The sequence below is a fragment of the Alligator sinensis genome, unplaced genomic scaffold (assembly GCF_000455745.1).
Source record: "Alligator sinensis unplaced genomic scaffold, ASM45574v1 scaffold156_1, whole genome shotgun sequence".
Classification (NCBI taxonomy): Eukaryota; Metazoa; Chordata; order Crocodylia; family Alligatoridae; genus Alligator; species Alligator sinensis.
Genome location: NW_005841844.1, coordinates 931,553 through 945,890, shown reverse-complemented (window position 1 = coordinate 945,890; position 14,338 = coordinate 931,553). Strand labels below are relative to the sequence as shown.

General features: G+C 46.7%; 1 protein-coding gene across 1 annotated transcript in view; it reads left to right on the top strand.

Moving 5' to 3' along the window:
- Positions 1-14,338, top strand: part of PSD2 (pleckstrin and Sec7 domain containing 2) — a 148,942-nt gene that overhangs the window by 100,534 nt on the left and 34,070 nt on the right. The window contains exons 9-10 of the mRNA XM_014520806.2: positions 3,598-3,788; positions 9,073-9,143. Coding sequence (XP_014376292.2) covers positions 3,598-3,788; positions 9,073-9,143 — 262 coding nt within the window. The remainder of the gene's footprint in view (positions 1-3,597; positions 3,789-9,072; positions 9,144-14,338) is intronic.

The following is a 14,338-nucleotide window of genomic DNA, read 5'->3' as shown; positions in this document are numbered from 1 at the left end:
ACAGTTGGTCCAATTAAAAAAAAATCACAAAAATCCTTGCCTCTCCTACATGGAGCACAGGGCAGGAAGCAGACAGCAGAACAGCTGATTAGGTAAGGGAAAGGAATTGGAGTGGCACCTGAGGAATATGCAGGGCTTTTTGTGGCACATCTACCAGAAAGATTGGCCTCGACTAGCATCTGATGTTCAACAGAAAGGAACCAAGAATATTACCATAAGTTAGTCACTAGAGGGAGCCATCCAGCTCCACTAAGGCAGCTGAAACGCACTGGCATCTGGTAAGAAAATTTATATAAGGGAGTTCAGAGAAAGTGCAGCTGGTTCAGCTGAATACAGTCAGGCTATTACAGTCAGGCTATTATACAATTGTTGCAAAACACCCAGCTTTTGGGAGGTGGAACCTTTCACCCACACAGCAGACATGGGGAAAGAGAGCCCCTGCATGGGGAAATGCCAAATGCTAGAACAGTTCAGCTCCCATCTGGATTAAACTGGTTTTTCTGAGGTCTTTCTTCTCCACCCATCCTCCCATTTCCATGCACTCTCTTTGTTCCTCCCTTTGTATCAGTCTGATCTGGGAGGAAGGTAAGGTGGATGTTGCCTTGCTGCAGGGTTTCTTGCTTTATTAGAGGGAAGCCATGAGAGATCTCTTGCCTTCTCTGCACTGAGACAAATACTCCATGGAGCAAGGAGTTCTTGGTGCGGTAGCAGAGACAAGTTTTGAGCACATACTCACATGGGCTAAGCAGACCCCATGCCAGGCTGTCTGCTTCCTCCTCATTCCTACCATTGAGGCAAATAACACCACCCCTCACCATTGTCAGATCTGTCTCCCATTTGTTACCTCCCCTGAGTCATCTGACACCCTTACTACCTTGCCCCCTAAATAGCCCTCTCTCCATAAAGTCTGTAATAGGCTGAAATAACACTATTGCACCCAGACACACAACCAGGGCCGGACCACAATTTTTGGGGGCCCCTGCAAGATATAGTTTTGGGGCCCCCTGATGCAAAGAAGCAGGGGGCAGGAGGTGGCAAATGGCTGGACGTGAAGCCAGTGGTGATGGCAGCATCACAGAGTGGTGGCAACCACCTGCCGCCCCTTGCTGTGGCACTGATTTGAAGCGTTCACGGCCGCAGGGGTCCTCTCGGCTGCAGGACACCTTGCAGCCACAGGTTCTTCAGGGTAGGACGGGACGGCCTTGCACACAACCCCAACATGTGGAAGGCAGATCTTTGTAAGAAGGCTGTGGGCTCAGGATCCACAGCTACCCTGCCCTATAAGGAAGCTTAATTGCCATCAGACAGGCAAGCTTTCAAAGAACCCGAAATCCAGAGGTTCAGAGAGGGACAGGGGAATATAGCAAAAGTGACATTCAGATTCTTTCAAAATAATTGGCGTTTTCCAGCAAGTTCTATTTCAAACAGCTGAAGTGGAGGAAGTCACCGTCTGTTTGGATGTTTCTTCAAAGTACCAAAGCTCTGGAGGCAGGAGACTTTGGTAGTTCTAACTTCATGCACTGAAGCTGTCCGCAGAAATACTGTTGCTTCCTGCTCCTGGTTTCTCAGCCATGAACTGCAGTAAAGTTTTGTTTAGAGTTTCAATTCATTCTTACTTTATCGAAACCAGCTAAGAAAAAAACCCAGACAGGAGGAAGGTTTACACTTGTGTACTTGGCATTACACTTATTTTAAAAAGTAGGGGACAGACAACACAGCCCTCTAAACCTGGGTAATGTTGGAGAACTGCTCCTGAAAGAATCGGGTAAAACAATACCTGGAAATCTGTTTCCTTCCTGGTTATCTAAGTGTACAGACTTGGTGATCTATATGGCATTTTTTTGTCTTCTCAGTGTCAAAAATGGCACTTACACGGTTTGGCATTCTATTTTTGGACATATTGACCTGCACACATGAACAACTGTTTGTGACTAATTGTGCAGACTGGGCATTCACAGTTGTAGTCAAGGCACATATATACACCTCTTGTGAACACACAGTGGCCTGAGAGGCCCAAACGCAAAAAACATGCCTACCCAACTTAGCACCAAGAGTGGAAAGGGACTGCATGGATGTGCCTTTCCCCTCCATAGCTGAATGGCTATGACAGTCACCTGGGAAGCTGTGGGTTTTTGTACTTTCCCCCCTGTCCCCTAAATGGGGCTTGAACTTGGTCTTCCTGACTGACAAGCCAACAGAGTACTCTAGACACCATGTCATAGGACAGCCGTTATCTACTTCTTTCTCCAACACTCCTTTTGAAGCTGAGCTGCTAATATAGTCCATGGGGAAAATAAACAAAGGGCAGAGCAGGAGGTACCTTCTTTGTCACTGGAAGCAAGGGCCAACTAGAACTCAGGCTCCCATCCTGCCAGACCAGCAGCAACCTCATAGTCATGCATCCTCTGGCTCCTCTTATGCCCATATATCTCCCACGTATCACCCAGCTTGAAAAGGAGCACTAGAAGAGGGCTGGGCTGATATCTGCCTGTGGCATGTTCATTAGAGCCCTCTGTTAAGACATCAGAGAGACCTAGTTTTGAACCAACTCTGCATCAGGGCCTCTGCATTGCGGAGTTAACATCCTAGCCACTGAGTTCTTGGAGAGAAGTATGGTGGGATATATATGCTTTTTCTCCTCCATTTTTTTACCACTGCATATGCTCAGGCTGTACATGTAGTCACCCACACATGCAGGACTACATGGCTAGGAATAGCATTCCAGCCTGACACATGTCTGATAATGTCTAGCCTAGGGGAAGGCAACCCTTGGCACATGTGCCAGTGTGGGGCATGCAAAAGCAGTTTGCTTGATACACATGCCTCAGGGTGGACAGCAAGAGAGCTGTGAGGGGCCCAGTCATTGTTGTGGCAGTGCAGCTCCAGCCTGTTCCCCTCCATCCATCTCAAGGCACACATGCACCCACTGCCAGCAGTGAGCCAGGCCGAGGCTCCACGGACCCTGGTGCAGCTGCTTGCAGTTTCTCCACTGCCTGCTGCAAGAAGCCTGGGCTCTGTGGCAGCGAGTAGGTGCTTGCCCAGAGTCTGTGCTGGCTGTGGCAGGCAGCTAGAAGGCTGCAAATAGTATACATGCCTTGGGTGTATATATGCCTTGGGGCAGACGGCAGGAAAAGGGCTAGGGCTGCCACAACAAGGATCAGGCCCCTCGTGGCTTCCCCGTCATCCACTTCTGGCATGCCAACAACTTACATGTCAAGATTGCAAGTGTTTTTGGCACTTTGCCCAAAAAGTCACCAATCTCCAGCCTAGCACCTCCTTTGTTTAAATAATGTCACAAAGCTATAATGAGGACAGTCACAGATTGTCCAGTTTGCAATTATGCTCAGTGCAATGCCATTTGAGTTGACAGGACTTCAACTGTGTTTATGAGTGGGGAATTTGACGGCATGCATTATATTTCCTAGGTTAGCATTATTTAAAAAAAAAAAAAAATAGAATAATGACTTGTTTTATTTTTCTACCACCTCTATAATAAGTGATTCACTTACATCAAGGGCAGTTAATGCATGGCCTGATACCTGCATTTTCAAAATCATATGCTCTTTGTTCAGTGTATTCTCTGGATTTGTTTCCAAGTGATGAAGACGAACTGAGAAAATCGCTATCGGAACTTGTGGATGACAAATTTGGAGCCAGTGCAAAGAAAGTGACAAGAATCATTGATGGCAGCAATCCTTTCCTGGACATTCCCCAAGCACTGAATGCTATTACCTACAAGCACGGTGTCCTCACGCGGAAAACCCACGCTGACATGGATGGAAAGAGAAGTATGTGTTAAGACACTAAAAAGAGAAGTTCAGAATCTTGTCTGACATGGCACTAAAGGACATGTAGGGAAGAGAAAACTGATTTGATCAAAACTTGCAGTAAAAAAAAGTATGTATAGCATCAGGCACACACCTGGGTAAAAACAGTTAGCAAGAGTCATAGAGGACTGTAGGTAAAGACAGTAGGTAAAGAAGTGGACATGCTGGAGAGCAGGGAACAGCTGCAAGCAGACCCGGACAGGTTGGACAAGTGGGCAGAAAACAACAGAATGCAGTTCAACAAGGAGAAATGCAAAGTGCTGCACCTAGGGAGGAAAAATGTCCAGCACACCTACAGCCTAGGGAATGACCTGCTGGGTGGCACGGAAGTGGAAAGGGATCTTGGAGTCCTAGTGGACTCCAAGATGAACATGAGTCGGCAGTGTGACGAAGCCATCAGAAAAGCCAATGGCACTTTATCGTGCATCAGCAGATGCATGATGAATAGGTCCAAGGAGGTGATACTTCCCTTCTATCGGGCGCTGGTCAGACCGCAGTTGGAGTACTGCGTGCAATTCTGGGCGCCAGACTTCAAGAGGGATGCGGATAACCTGGAGAGGGTCCAGAGAAGGGCCACTGGTATGGTTAAGGGCCTGAAGACCAAGCCCTACGAGGAGAGACTAGAGAAACTGGACCTTTTCAGCCTCCACAAGAGAAGGTTGAGAGGCGACCTTGTGGCTGCCTATAAGTTCATCATGGGGGCACAGAAGGGAATTGGTGAGTATTTATTCACCAAGGCGCCCCCGGGGGTTACAAGAAATAATGGCCACAAGCTAGCAGAGAGCAGATTTAGACTGGACATTAGGAAGAACTTCTTCACAGTTAGAGTGGCCAAGGTCTGGAACGGGCTCCCAAGAGAGGTGATGCTCTCCCCTACCCTGGGGGTCTTCAAGAGGAGGTTAGATGAGTATCTAGCTGGGGTCATCTAGACCCAGCATTCTTTCCTGCTTATGCAGGGGGTCGGACTCGATGATCTATTGAGGTCCCTTCCGACCCTTACATCTATGACTCTATAAAGACATGGTTTGCAAGGTTGGTAATTTTGACCCTTGCTGTTCCCTTTTGAGTGAATTTTGCCCTATTGCAAAAATGCAGTACAAGACACACGCAGAACTTAAAACCCTATTTTGAAGGTGGAGTGATACATCATCCTGTAATGATGCTTTACATAGGCTGTTTCTCCCTGGCATATATTGAACTCTGCCATCCAACTTAGTTATTTCCCCACCTGATTTCTAGCAAACAGAATGTTTGTTTTAATTACCAAAAGTGGTGACAACACAAAGTGAGAGATCTCATTGGCTCCACGTGGGGACAGGAGGGCTGAGGACTTTTCCCCTGGAAACCCCCCCATCTACAGACCTAGCCACAACAGCAGTCTTGGCCCAGGAGCTTGAAGAGGGGAAAATACCTTCAGACCTAGCTGAATAATGGATGGAGCCCATGTAGTGCTCCAAATGGAGCAAGGGCCCTTTTGTCTTGGTACTTCTCCATGGGGAAGCTTAGACCCAGGACTAAAGTTCCAGACACACAACATTTTGACATCCACACAATTTACATTAGTTTTGTATACCAGTGTACCAGGCAGCAAAGCCTGAAGGAAGAGACCCAATGAGTACATGTTGCCTCTAGGTCGTAGGGGAGCAGGGGGAACTTAAGCAAAGGGTTACTCCAGGATAGTCAGTTAGATTCTCTACAGCTGCAGACAGAAGACATTTATATCAGTGTAACTTACACTGGAGCATGGTACTATCATTTTTTATGGGCAACTTCAAACTGAATCACAGTGATTTTTGGTGTAGAGCTATATATGGTTTGTCTGCTCCACGTTTAAACTAGTATAAAGGCACAGTACCTTGGTGTATATGTGTTATGTATCTGCACCCTCTGGCCACATCCCAATGTGCAGGGGCATGTGCTTGCAGCGACAAAAATAGCAGCAGCACAAATTTGTGCTGCTACTTTTTGCTGCAGCACATGCTCCTGTAGGTGTGTTTTGTGCAGGGACAAATTGTCCTGCTTCAGGAAAACTGCCCATGCCCAGCTCCTCCCAGTTCCTGGTGTGCTGGAGGAGTCAGGGCATGACTGAAGGAGTGGAGACACTCTGGCAGGCAGCCAGAGCATCTCCCTGGATGATTAAGCCCCCATGTCTTTGGGTGGACATTCCTGTTGTATGGGCCATGCTGCATTTTTTCCTAGTGCTTTTATTTGCTACTGGAATTTCCCAGTAGCAAATTTTGGCCCCATGCTTCCAACTTGCAGTCAGCGTCACATTTTAATGTTCCCTACCTGCAGTTTGTGATGTCACAAAGAAGCTTGTGGCGCCACAGAACACAAGCCCCTGTTCATCTGGATTCAGCCTATGGGTGTGTCTACACAAGACACTTTACTGAGCATTAGACTAATCTAACACTCAGTAAAGCATCACCATCTACACATGTGCAGCAATGTGCGCGCAGTATATTAGTCCAATGCACCATTTTCTAGTACCTGTAGATACATTAACTAATGTGCAGTAGCACACATGTAAAGGCTGACTGGGAGCAAATTGCAGGGGGGCCACAGGGGGGTGCAGGGAGCTGCCCTGGCTCAACAGGATGCTGCCTGCCAGCCATATGGAGATTGGGACCTGTTCTGATCTCCACGTGGCTAGGAGATCTGTTCTGGCTGTGAGGCAGCTGCCTCCCAGCCATGAGGAGATTAGGAAGGGTCTCAATCTCTGCCCTCCCTGACCCCCACCCTCTGGAGCTGGGGGCTAAGCCCCAATGCCCCCTGCCAGCCTAGGGCTGGTACCCAAGGGAACCTGGAGCTTCCCTTGGCTGCTGCAGGGGGCCAGAGCAGGGCAGGAGCAGCCCTAGACTGGACTGCTCCTGTCAGACTTAATTTGCTGCCGATGGGGTCACATGTATAGGCGTGCACTGCGAAGAGCTTTAATGAGCCTGAATTTTCTGCACAGAAAATTCTGGCACATTAATTGCACATGTAGATGCACCCTTGTGTAACACAACAGAGACCCAAATACTGCTATTAAAGAAGTAGGTCTTAACCAAATCACTGCAGACATGTCCCCATAGACTTTGGAAAGTCAAAGTTTAATTGCTGGTCCCCATTTCTATTCTAGACTTAACCAAGACTCTGCAGCCCAGCACTCTGAGCTATAGGGGAAGTTCAGCTCTAGATCCTTCCTCTTTAAAGGGCTCATCCAGATCCAAAGAAGCTGAAGTTGAAGAAAATCTGGATATAGACCTCAAGTCTGAGGCTTTTGCTCATCCACATTCTGCCATCACATTGTACATGCACAAGTTCCACTAGCAACAGGATGCTAAGTAACACTGACGTCAACTGGGAGTACAGGAAAGATAATGGAAAATATATTTGGAAACTGTTGTTTAATTACTGGTGATTAGTAAAACCTTTGAGGATTTTTTTTGTTAATGGAGATGAATGGCGCAGTCACTGAAGCCCATTAAAAGCCCATGAATACATAAGGTTATGGCCCAAGGTCTCCCTTCTCTTGGCAGTCTCTAAGTAAGTATAAGGGTACTTTTGTCAGCCTCTCCCATCAGTGCCTTAGCATCTTTCTTCTCTGCCTGCCCATGGTGGACTGTCCCCTCTGCAGTACCATACATTGCTATAGAGATGTCTGCAGGGAGAGCTGGTTGCTTAAGCGCCTATCACTATATGGTTGAAGGAACAAGGGAAGACCTCAGCTGCCTTACCCATGACATACACAGTCACTTGATCCATGCAGCAAGCATATGGAGGTTGTGATATGTCTCATACCCTTAGCCTGGAAGAAAATGAACCAGGCTTCTAAGGAGCAGTCATTTCCCCAGCCTGCAGTGCCTGGCTGAATTACTGCTTCCCTTTCTCCTCTCTAGTACTGACACCAGCCAATACCTAAGCTACAGTATTTTCACCTAGTCCCAACTCAAAAGAGACAACAGAGACAGACTGGGTAAGATAACAGGGCACAGATGATAGGGCACTAGGCTTGAGATCAGGAGCCTGGCATCCCATTCCTTTCTCTGCCATTATCTTGCGGCAGATGCTCCATGCTGCTGGGTGAGTCACATAAACCTCTCTGCTCCCATGTTTCCTTATGCACTAAATAGATCTAATGACCTCTCCCTCCCTGCAAAATACCTTGAGAGCAAGCACAAAAAGAGCTAAATTGGTGCCAAGCATCCACTTAACACCTGGACATTGCAGTAATAAGAATGTGCTAGTCTGGGTGTATAACCAAACAAAGCAAGGAGGGTTGGGAATCTCTGTGACTCCTTATCTGCCTCCAATTTCTTTCCATCTGGATTTGATCATCTAAGAGGTACAGAAATCCTTAGGGATTGCAACAAAAACATGCTGGCACTATGCCTATCAGTTCATGCATCACAGACAAAGGACGTGTGGTTATCTGGAAGAGAGCTGCATTGCTGGTCCTCAATCTAGCATGCATGAATATCACTGTCAGCAGCGATTGCTAGAGATAGCAGCTAGAAAGCCCACAAAGCCCATTGAGCAGAACAGTAAAGTATAAACTGGGATTTAGAGATTCAGCCTAGTGTGCAGCATTTGGGTCTGTGACAGCAGGTACCAGACATGCCTCCAGCTGAACCTGGCCATCTGTTCTACCCAGATTTTAGGCCATAAGGCCAGGAGTTCACCCAAAGATCTATAAGCAAAACACATTTCCCTCACTTACAGATGTTGAGCGAATTTCAGATTGAAAAACTTAGTGGGCTGGCCTGTTTGTGTAGATACCCATCAGTTTGCCTGCATACCCAAAGCCTGTCTGAATTTTCAGAGCCTTTAGCCTACAAATCTCTCTAGAACAGGGTGTTCCCTGTGATCTCCAGTTTGCTTAGCTGAAGTGGAGTTTCCCACAAAAACACTCACCACTTAGACTTTTCTAATTCTAGGTATGGATGTCAAGCTGAGCAAGAATGAGAAATAATGAAAATCAAGGGGTCAGCTGGACTTCAGGTGAAGGCTTAAGGGGTCTTGCACTTGAACGGTTCACCTCATTTTTGAATGTCATTTGGGTGTTGGATGCTTAAGTGGTTCAGCATTCCCTAGTTAATATGGGTAGAAGCCCAATATACTGTACCTGGGAAACCTTTGGTTTAGTCGGGGGATATCTGTAGTGGGTTTTCGTGATGGTGATGCATTGTCTTCTTCCAAACTGACAGCCAAGTAGTAGTGTCATAAACAGGAATGTATAACAAATTGGTTTTCTTCTTTTTAGCTCCCAGAGGAAGAAGAGGGTGGAAGAAATTTTATGCTGTGCTTAAAGGGACCATTCTTTATTTACAAAAGGTAAAAATGACCTGTCCTATGCTGGTTTTAGCTCTTCTATGCTACCTCCAAAGGAGTAATGCTTCTGCATTGCAAAGTGCTCATGAAATGTTGCAGATATTGGAGAATGAGGCATTCATTCTGGATCCACACTCATGATGCCACCATTGGGTTCTGTGGGACTCCTGCATAGGAACCCACAAGAAGTGATATACCACCAGATCTATAACTTGGGATGGAGAACATGATAATCTTTCATGAATAACTTAATTGTCAGGATATACAGAAGGGAACTATTCACAGCCTCAAAAGAGTAACTCATAAGTAGCAATGGTGTAAAGCTAAAAAAAATAGAATGTCAGACCTAAAATTACCAGGATTTTAATAGAGATGGCTGAGGCTTTGTCACTGCTAGTATTCCAGAATTGGTGAGATAGGACATTACAGAGCCATGCTATATTTTGTAGTCCCACAAAGTTGAGACGGATGGAGAGTCAAACTGGGCTTGTCTTGTACTGTTATTTTATACTGCAGTAATTTACCTGAGCCTAACTAGTCCTAGTGACCTCAAGAGAGAACTTGTATGTTTAAAATTAGATACAGGCTAAAATACCTTTCTGAGTTGGGTTCATAATAATGATGGATACTATGGTATTTGTCTGCTTCCTTCCTGGCAGTATCCTGAGGGTTTTTTATAATAAGGTTGCGCCATATTTCCCAAAGATGCTGCCAGTTCTACATGGCCAAAACTAACTCTACTCAGTATAACCCCAAATTAATAGTTCCCCATGGAGGCAAAGGTGAAAACCAGATGAGAAGATCAGTTTACATGCCCTTATATGTTGTTCACATATACTGTCAGTTGTAGCCTCCACCTTTCTGCCTTTGAGGCCATTTGGGTGACACTGTGCTAAATGGTCTTCAGGTTGTTGTGGTTCTAACTGAAAAACTCCCAGGTGAAAGGATTTTACTTGACTGTTACATATCCCACAGCAAGGTCTGTCCAAGTCTGCCCTCCTTGCATTCATTATGCAGGAACATAACCCACTGAACTAGGACTGAACTACATTAGCAACATGTGCTGTACAGTAACCCACTGAACTCACCTTGCTGGAGCAGCACTTCCTGTAGGTAGATGTTCGTGTGTACTGCATTAGTATCTCCACAGCAGCAAGAGCAAGCAAATAGTGGATTATATAAGAGCAGCATAAAGCTTCCTCAGGGCAGCATGGAGCTATGACTCAGAACCCTGATCACACCCTCATGATTGCTGTGTTTTGCCAGATCCTATGGAGTATGTGATGAGGCCCTTGGAAATTTGGCATGAGTTAATCTAAATATATTTTATGGTTGCTCTTAGCTAGCTTGGAGTTTTACATGCATGCCACCTTAACTTGTGACAAAAGCAGATCTTGAAGAGTCAGGCTGGGATGGGTCAGTTCTTGGGTAGGAAAATTCTAACATTTAGATGCCACCACAAGTGGGAAGTGAGTGATATTGTCTTATTTCCATGTACCCATGTTTAGTGCCGAGAATTATAATGCTGGTGAAGATGCCTTTGAAAAGCATGGAAAAGCTGAGGCCCAAGCTGTCTGTAGTTCTCAGAAAGATCCTATGGCATTTTCTTAAGAGCTGCAGTGTTAACCACAATGTCCTGGCCATATCCCAACAAGGGAAATGGAATCTGCTTATTTATGATTCCCTAATCCAATTGTTCTTCATTTTTAAACTAACTTGCCATGTGTTGTCTAAGAGCTGCCTGTTTCACCCCAGAGGTAGCTGCATTGCAGTAGCAAAAAAATGATCCGTGCATATAGTTTCTTCATTGGTTATACTTTAAAAGAATATTAGTATTTGTTTAAATGCAGCATATTATTATTATTAGAAATGCACCACTGAACCACAGCATCCTGGGTATCAGAGTCAACCTGACCCTGGACAACCAGGCAGCTAGTCTTGAACAATATGTAACCCGGATGTCTCCAAAGTGAGTGTCCTCCCTCACCAATAGAAGGGGAAAGCCAGCAGGGCACACCTGCGGCGGGTGGAAACTGCAGTCTACTCACAGTTCCCTCCCACCTATCGTGTCTCAATAGAGAAGAAACAGAAAGGAATGTCTCAACCAAGTACAAATTGTGTGTGTGTGTGTGTGTGTGTGTGTGTGTGTGTATGTATGTATATATGTGTGTGTGTGTATACATACATACACACACACACACACACACACACACACACACACACACACATATATTTATAAAAAGAGGTACTGAACTAAGGTGAGTATTTACAGGTTAGAAGTAAATATAAACATAACTATATACATACCCGAATGCAAGCAGGTAAGCACAACAGTCCCAAACGGTATGAACAGGTAAGTATTAGGGCTGCGCGAAATTTTGCCGTCAGTTTCATTTTGACGCTGTTTCGACTCCTTTCAAACCCAAAACAGCAAAATCGAAATGAAACGGAGAGCTTCGAAACAGCCTTGAAACAAAACAAGGCAAGTTGAAACATTTCAAAATTTTTTTAACGTTTCAAGATTCAAAGCTCAAGCAGGGCTTGCCTGCAGGGAAACAGAAACTAAAGTAAAGAGAAGGAAGGGGAAGTGGGAGGAAGGACTGCTCTCATTATTGACTGTGTAGCTGGCCAATGACTGTCATCCTTCCCTGAGGTCTCTTCCAATCCCAGTGCTCTGGGGGAGGGATGGAAAAACTGCATAAAAGACAGCATTGTTTGAACTGCCCTGCTTTCTGCCTTGGTGTCAGTTACTGAACTGTGTGTTCCACTTTTGCCTATCAGCAGCTAGAGGTGCAGGGCCCCAGAACCCAGACTCCCCCTGCACTGATCTCCTTGACAGCTGGCAGGCTTCGTGGGTGCAGAAGGGCCTAGGAGTCCTGCAGTTTTGACCCCGCTGCTGTGGCTTAACATGTACACGTGACATGAGTTTTGCTTTCAAGACTTTGAGATGCAGTTCCCCTGAAACCCCTGCACCTATATTCTTGAAACGTGGCAGGCTTCATGCCTCCCAAAGGGGCTACCATTCCTGCAAGTGTCATCCAAATCAAGCCAGAAATGACAAAGCTATAGGCTGTTTTGAGCTTCCCCATTATAGCCTATGGGCAAAACGTCGAAACAGCGTCAACACAGTGAAACAGTTTCGATTAAACAAAATGGAACAATGGTTTTAAATTGAAACGAAATTCAAAACAAAAGGCTGTTCCGTTGAAACGCAAGTTGAAACAGAACAGTGCTGTTTCACACAGCCCGAGTAAGTACAACAATAAATGGCATTCTAAAAACCAAGGCGGACAGCTACCAGTTAATAAACATTCCACACATTCATAGCACGTATCAAACAGTCAGTAAAACACTCCAAAACATGAGGCACAAAAGTTCTCTAGTGGTCCCCCTCCTTTTAGAGGTCTCTTCCTCCTGCCTCTTTATTGAGGTTACCTTCCCCCAAGTGTCAACCCCCGGTGGGAGACCCGTTGCCCCACTGACTCATGTGTCCCAAGGAGCTGGGTGGAGGTTGTCCATAAGCTGCCCTGGCCTGGCTAATGTTTCTCCAGGGGAGGGCTCAGTTCCAGGCCTCATAGGAGTGGCATGACTCACTCACATGTCCCAGTGGCTCAATCTTTCTCTTGCCTCATGCATGCCCAGGACTGTGCCACTCCAAATACTGCTCCCCACGCTCAGGATCCACTCCTGGGGCCCTTGCAGACCCACTGCAGGGGATAGGTCACAGACCGCCCAGCCCCTCCTTCTCCAGGGCCTTCTGCCCCGCAGTGACTCACCCCATGGTAGCACTGGCTACCATTCCCAGCCTCACACCGGGGTTAGAGACCCGAGCTGCCTCGCTGTGGCTCCCAGGGTCCAGGTCCCTCGCAGACCCTTCTTGCAGTGATGCCTGCACCATCTACTGCTTCCATTCAGCGGTGGAATCTTTAGGGCTCTTCTGGGCAGCCGGATATGCCCACTGAGCAGCTCTCCTAGCTCTTCTTGGCCCTAGGACCTCTTCCTTCTTTTTAATTCCATGCTGACTGCACCGCGTGCTCAGCACACAATGGCTTATATCCCCTTCTGGGGCTCCACCCCCGGATTGAAAATGAACCAATCAGGGGGCTGCAATTGCAGTTCCCAATTAAGTCCACTTCTGCCCCCCCTCCCCCCCCACCCAGAGTAGAGGCAGAGCGGACTCTCTTCCCCTGCCTGTCTCTGATTGGTGGGTTTTGCCCCACCAATCACATTCGCAATTTCCTAAGCCCAGAGAGCCGGGCAAAGCCCAGCAACCCACCACAAATATATGCATCCAAATCCTAGGGAGCATAGCCCAGTGGTGAGGACATTAAGTTGTGTTTCAGGAGATGCCAATTCTCCTATCGGCCCCCAAGCTTGACCTTGGTTATGTCACTTAACCTCTCCATGTCTCCAGTTCCTGTAGAATGGGGATCATGATGCAAGCTCCGGGTTGACATGAGGCAGAAGGGTTTAGTCTTGCCAGGCTCTGAGTAGAGCTGGTGAAAACCTTTCAAAAGAAGAGTATTCCCTTGAAAATTAGCATTTCATACAAGTAAAAATATTTCACTAGGTCTTGTCAAATTTCAGTGGAATCCTCAATGGCATTGTTTTTATTTCAATTCTGAACCAAACATATTTGTAGAGTCTCCAGGATGCCACCTGGCCCTGCCTTCTACCAGACTTTTCCATGGAATGGAAATTCACATTTCCAAACAACTCTAGTGCTATATCCTGCCAAATCATGAATGGCACATGCCCCTGGTGGCTGGGGGGCATGGCAGTGGTGGGAGCGCGGCGGCGGTGGCAGGAGCACAGCAGTGGTAAGCATGGGAGCTCCCGCAGCCACCGCTAGCACTGTTGATAGCGGGATGGCAAGCACCAACCAAGCGTCGGCGGTGGCCAGTGGGAACCGCTTTTTGAAGGGGGTGCACCGCCACACTCGGGGGTGTACGTGCACCCGCGTGCATCCCCTACGCATCGCCCCTGTGCTAAATCACTGATGTTTCTAAAAGTACTTGGAGATTGTTAAAATGATGCCATGATTCAAATGCATAGGGTCATTGTTACTAAGCAAAGAGATGTTTGTTTTACATTTACTTTGTTTGAAGACCCAGTGTCTCACATTCACTTGCTGTGTAATGTGTGTGTTCACTGATGAGAGTCCTTCTGAGGCATTGTGGCATACAGGGAAAGCCAGA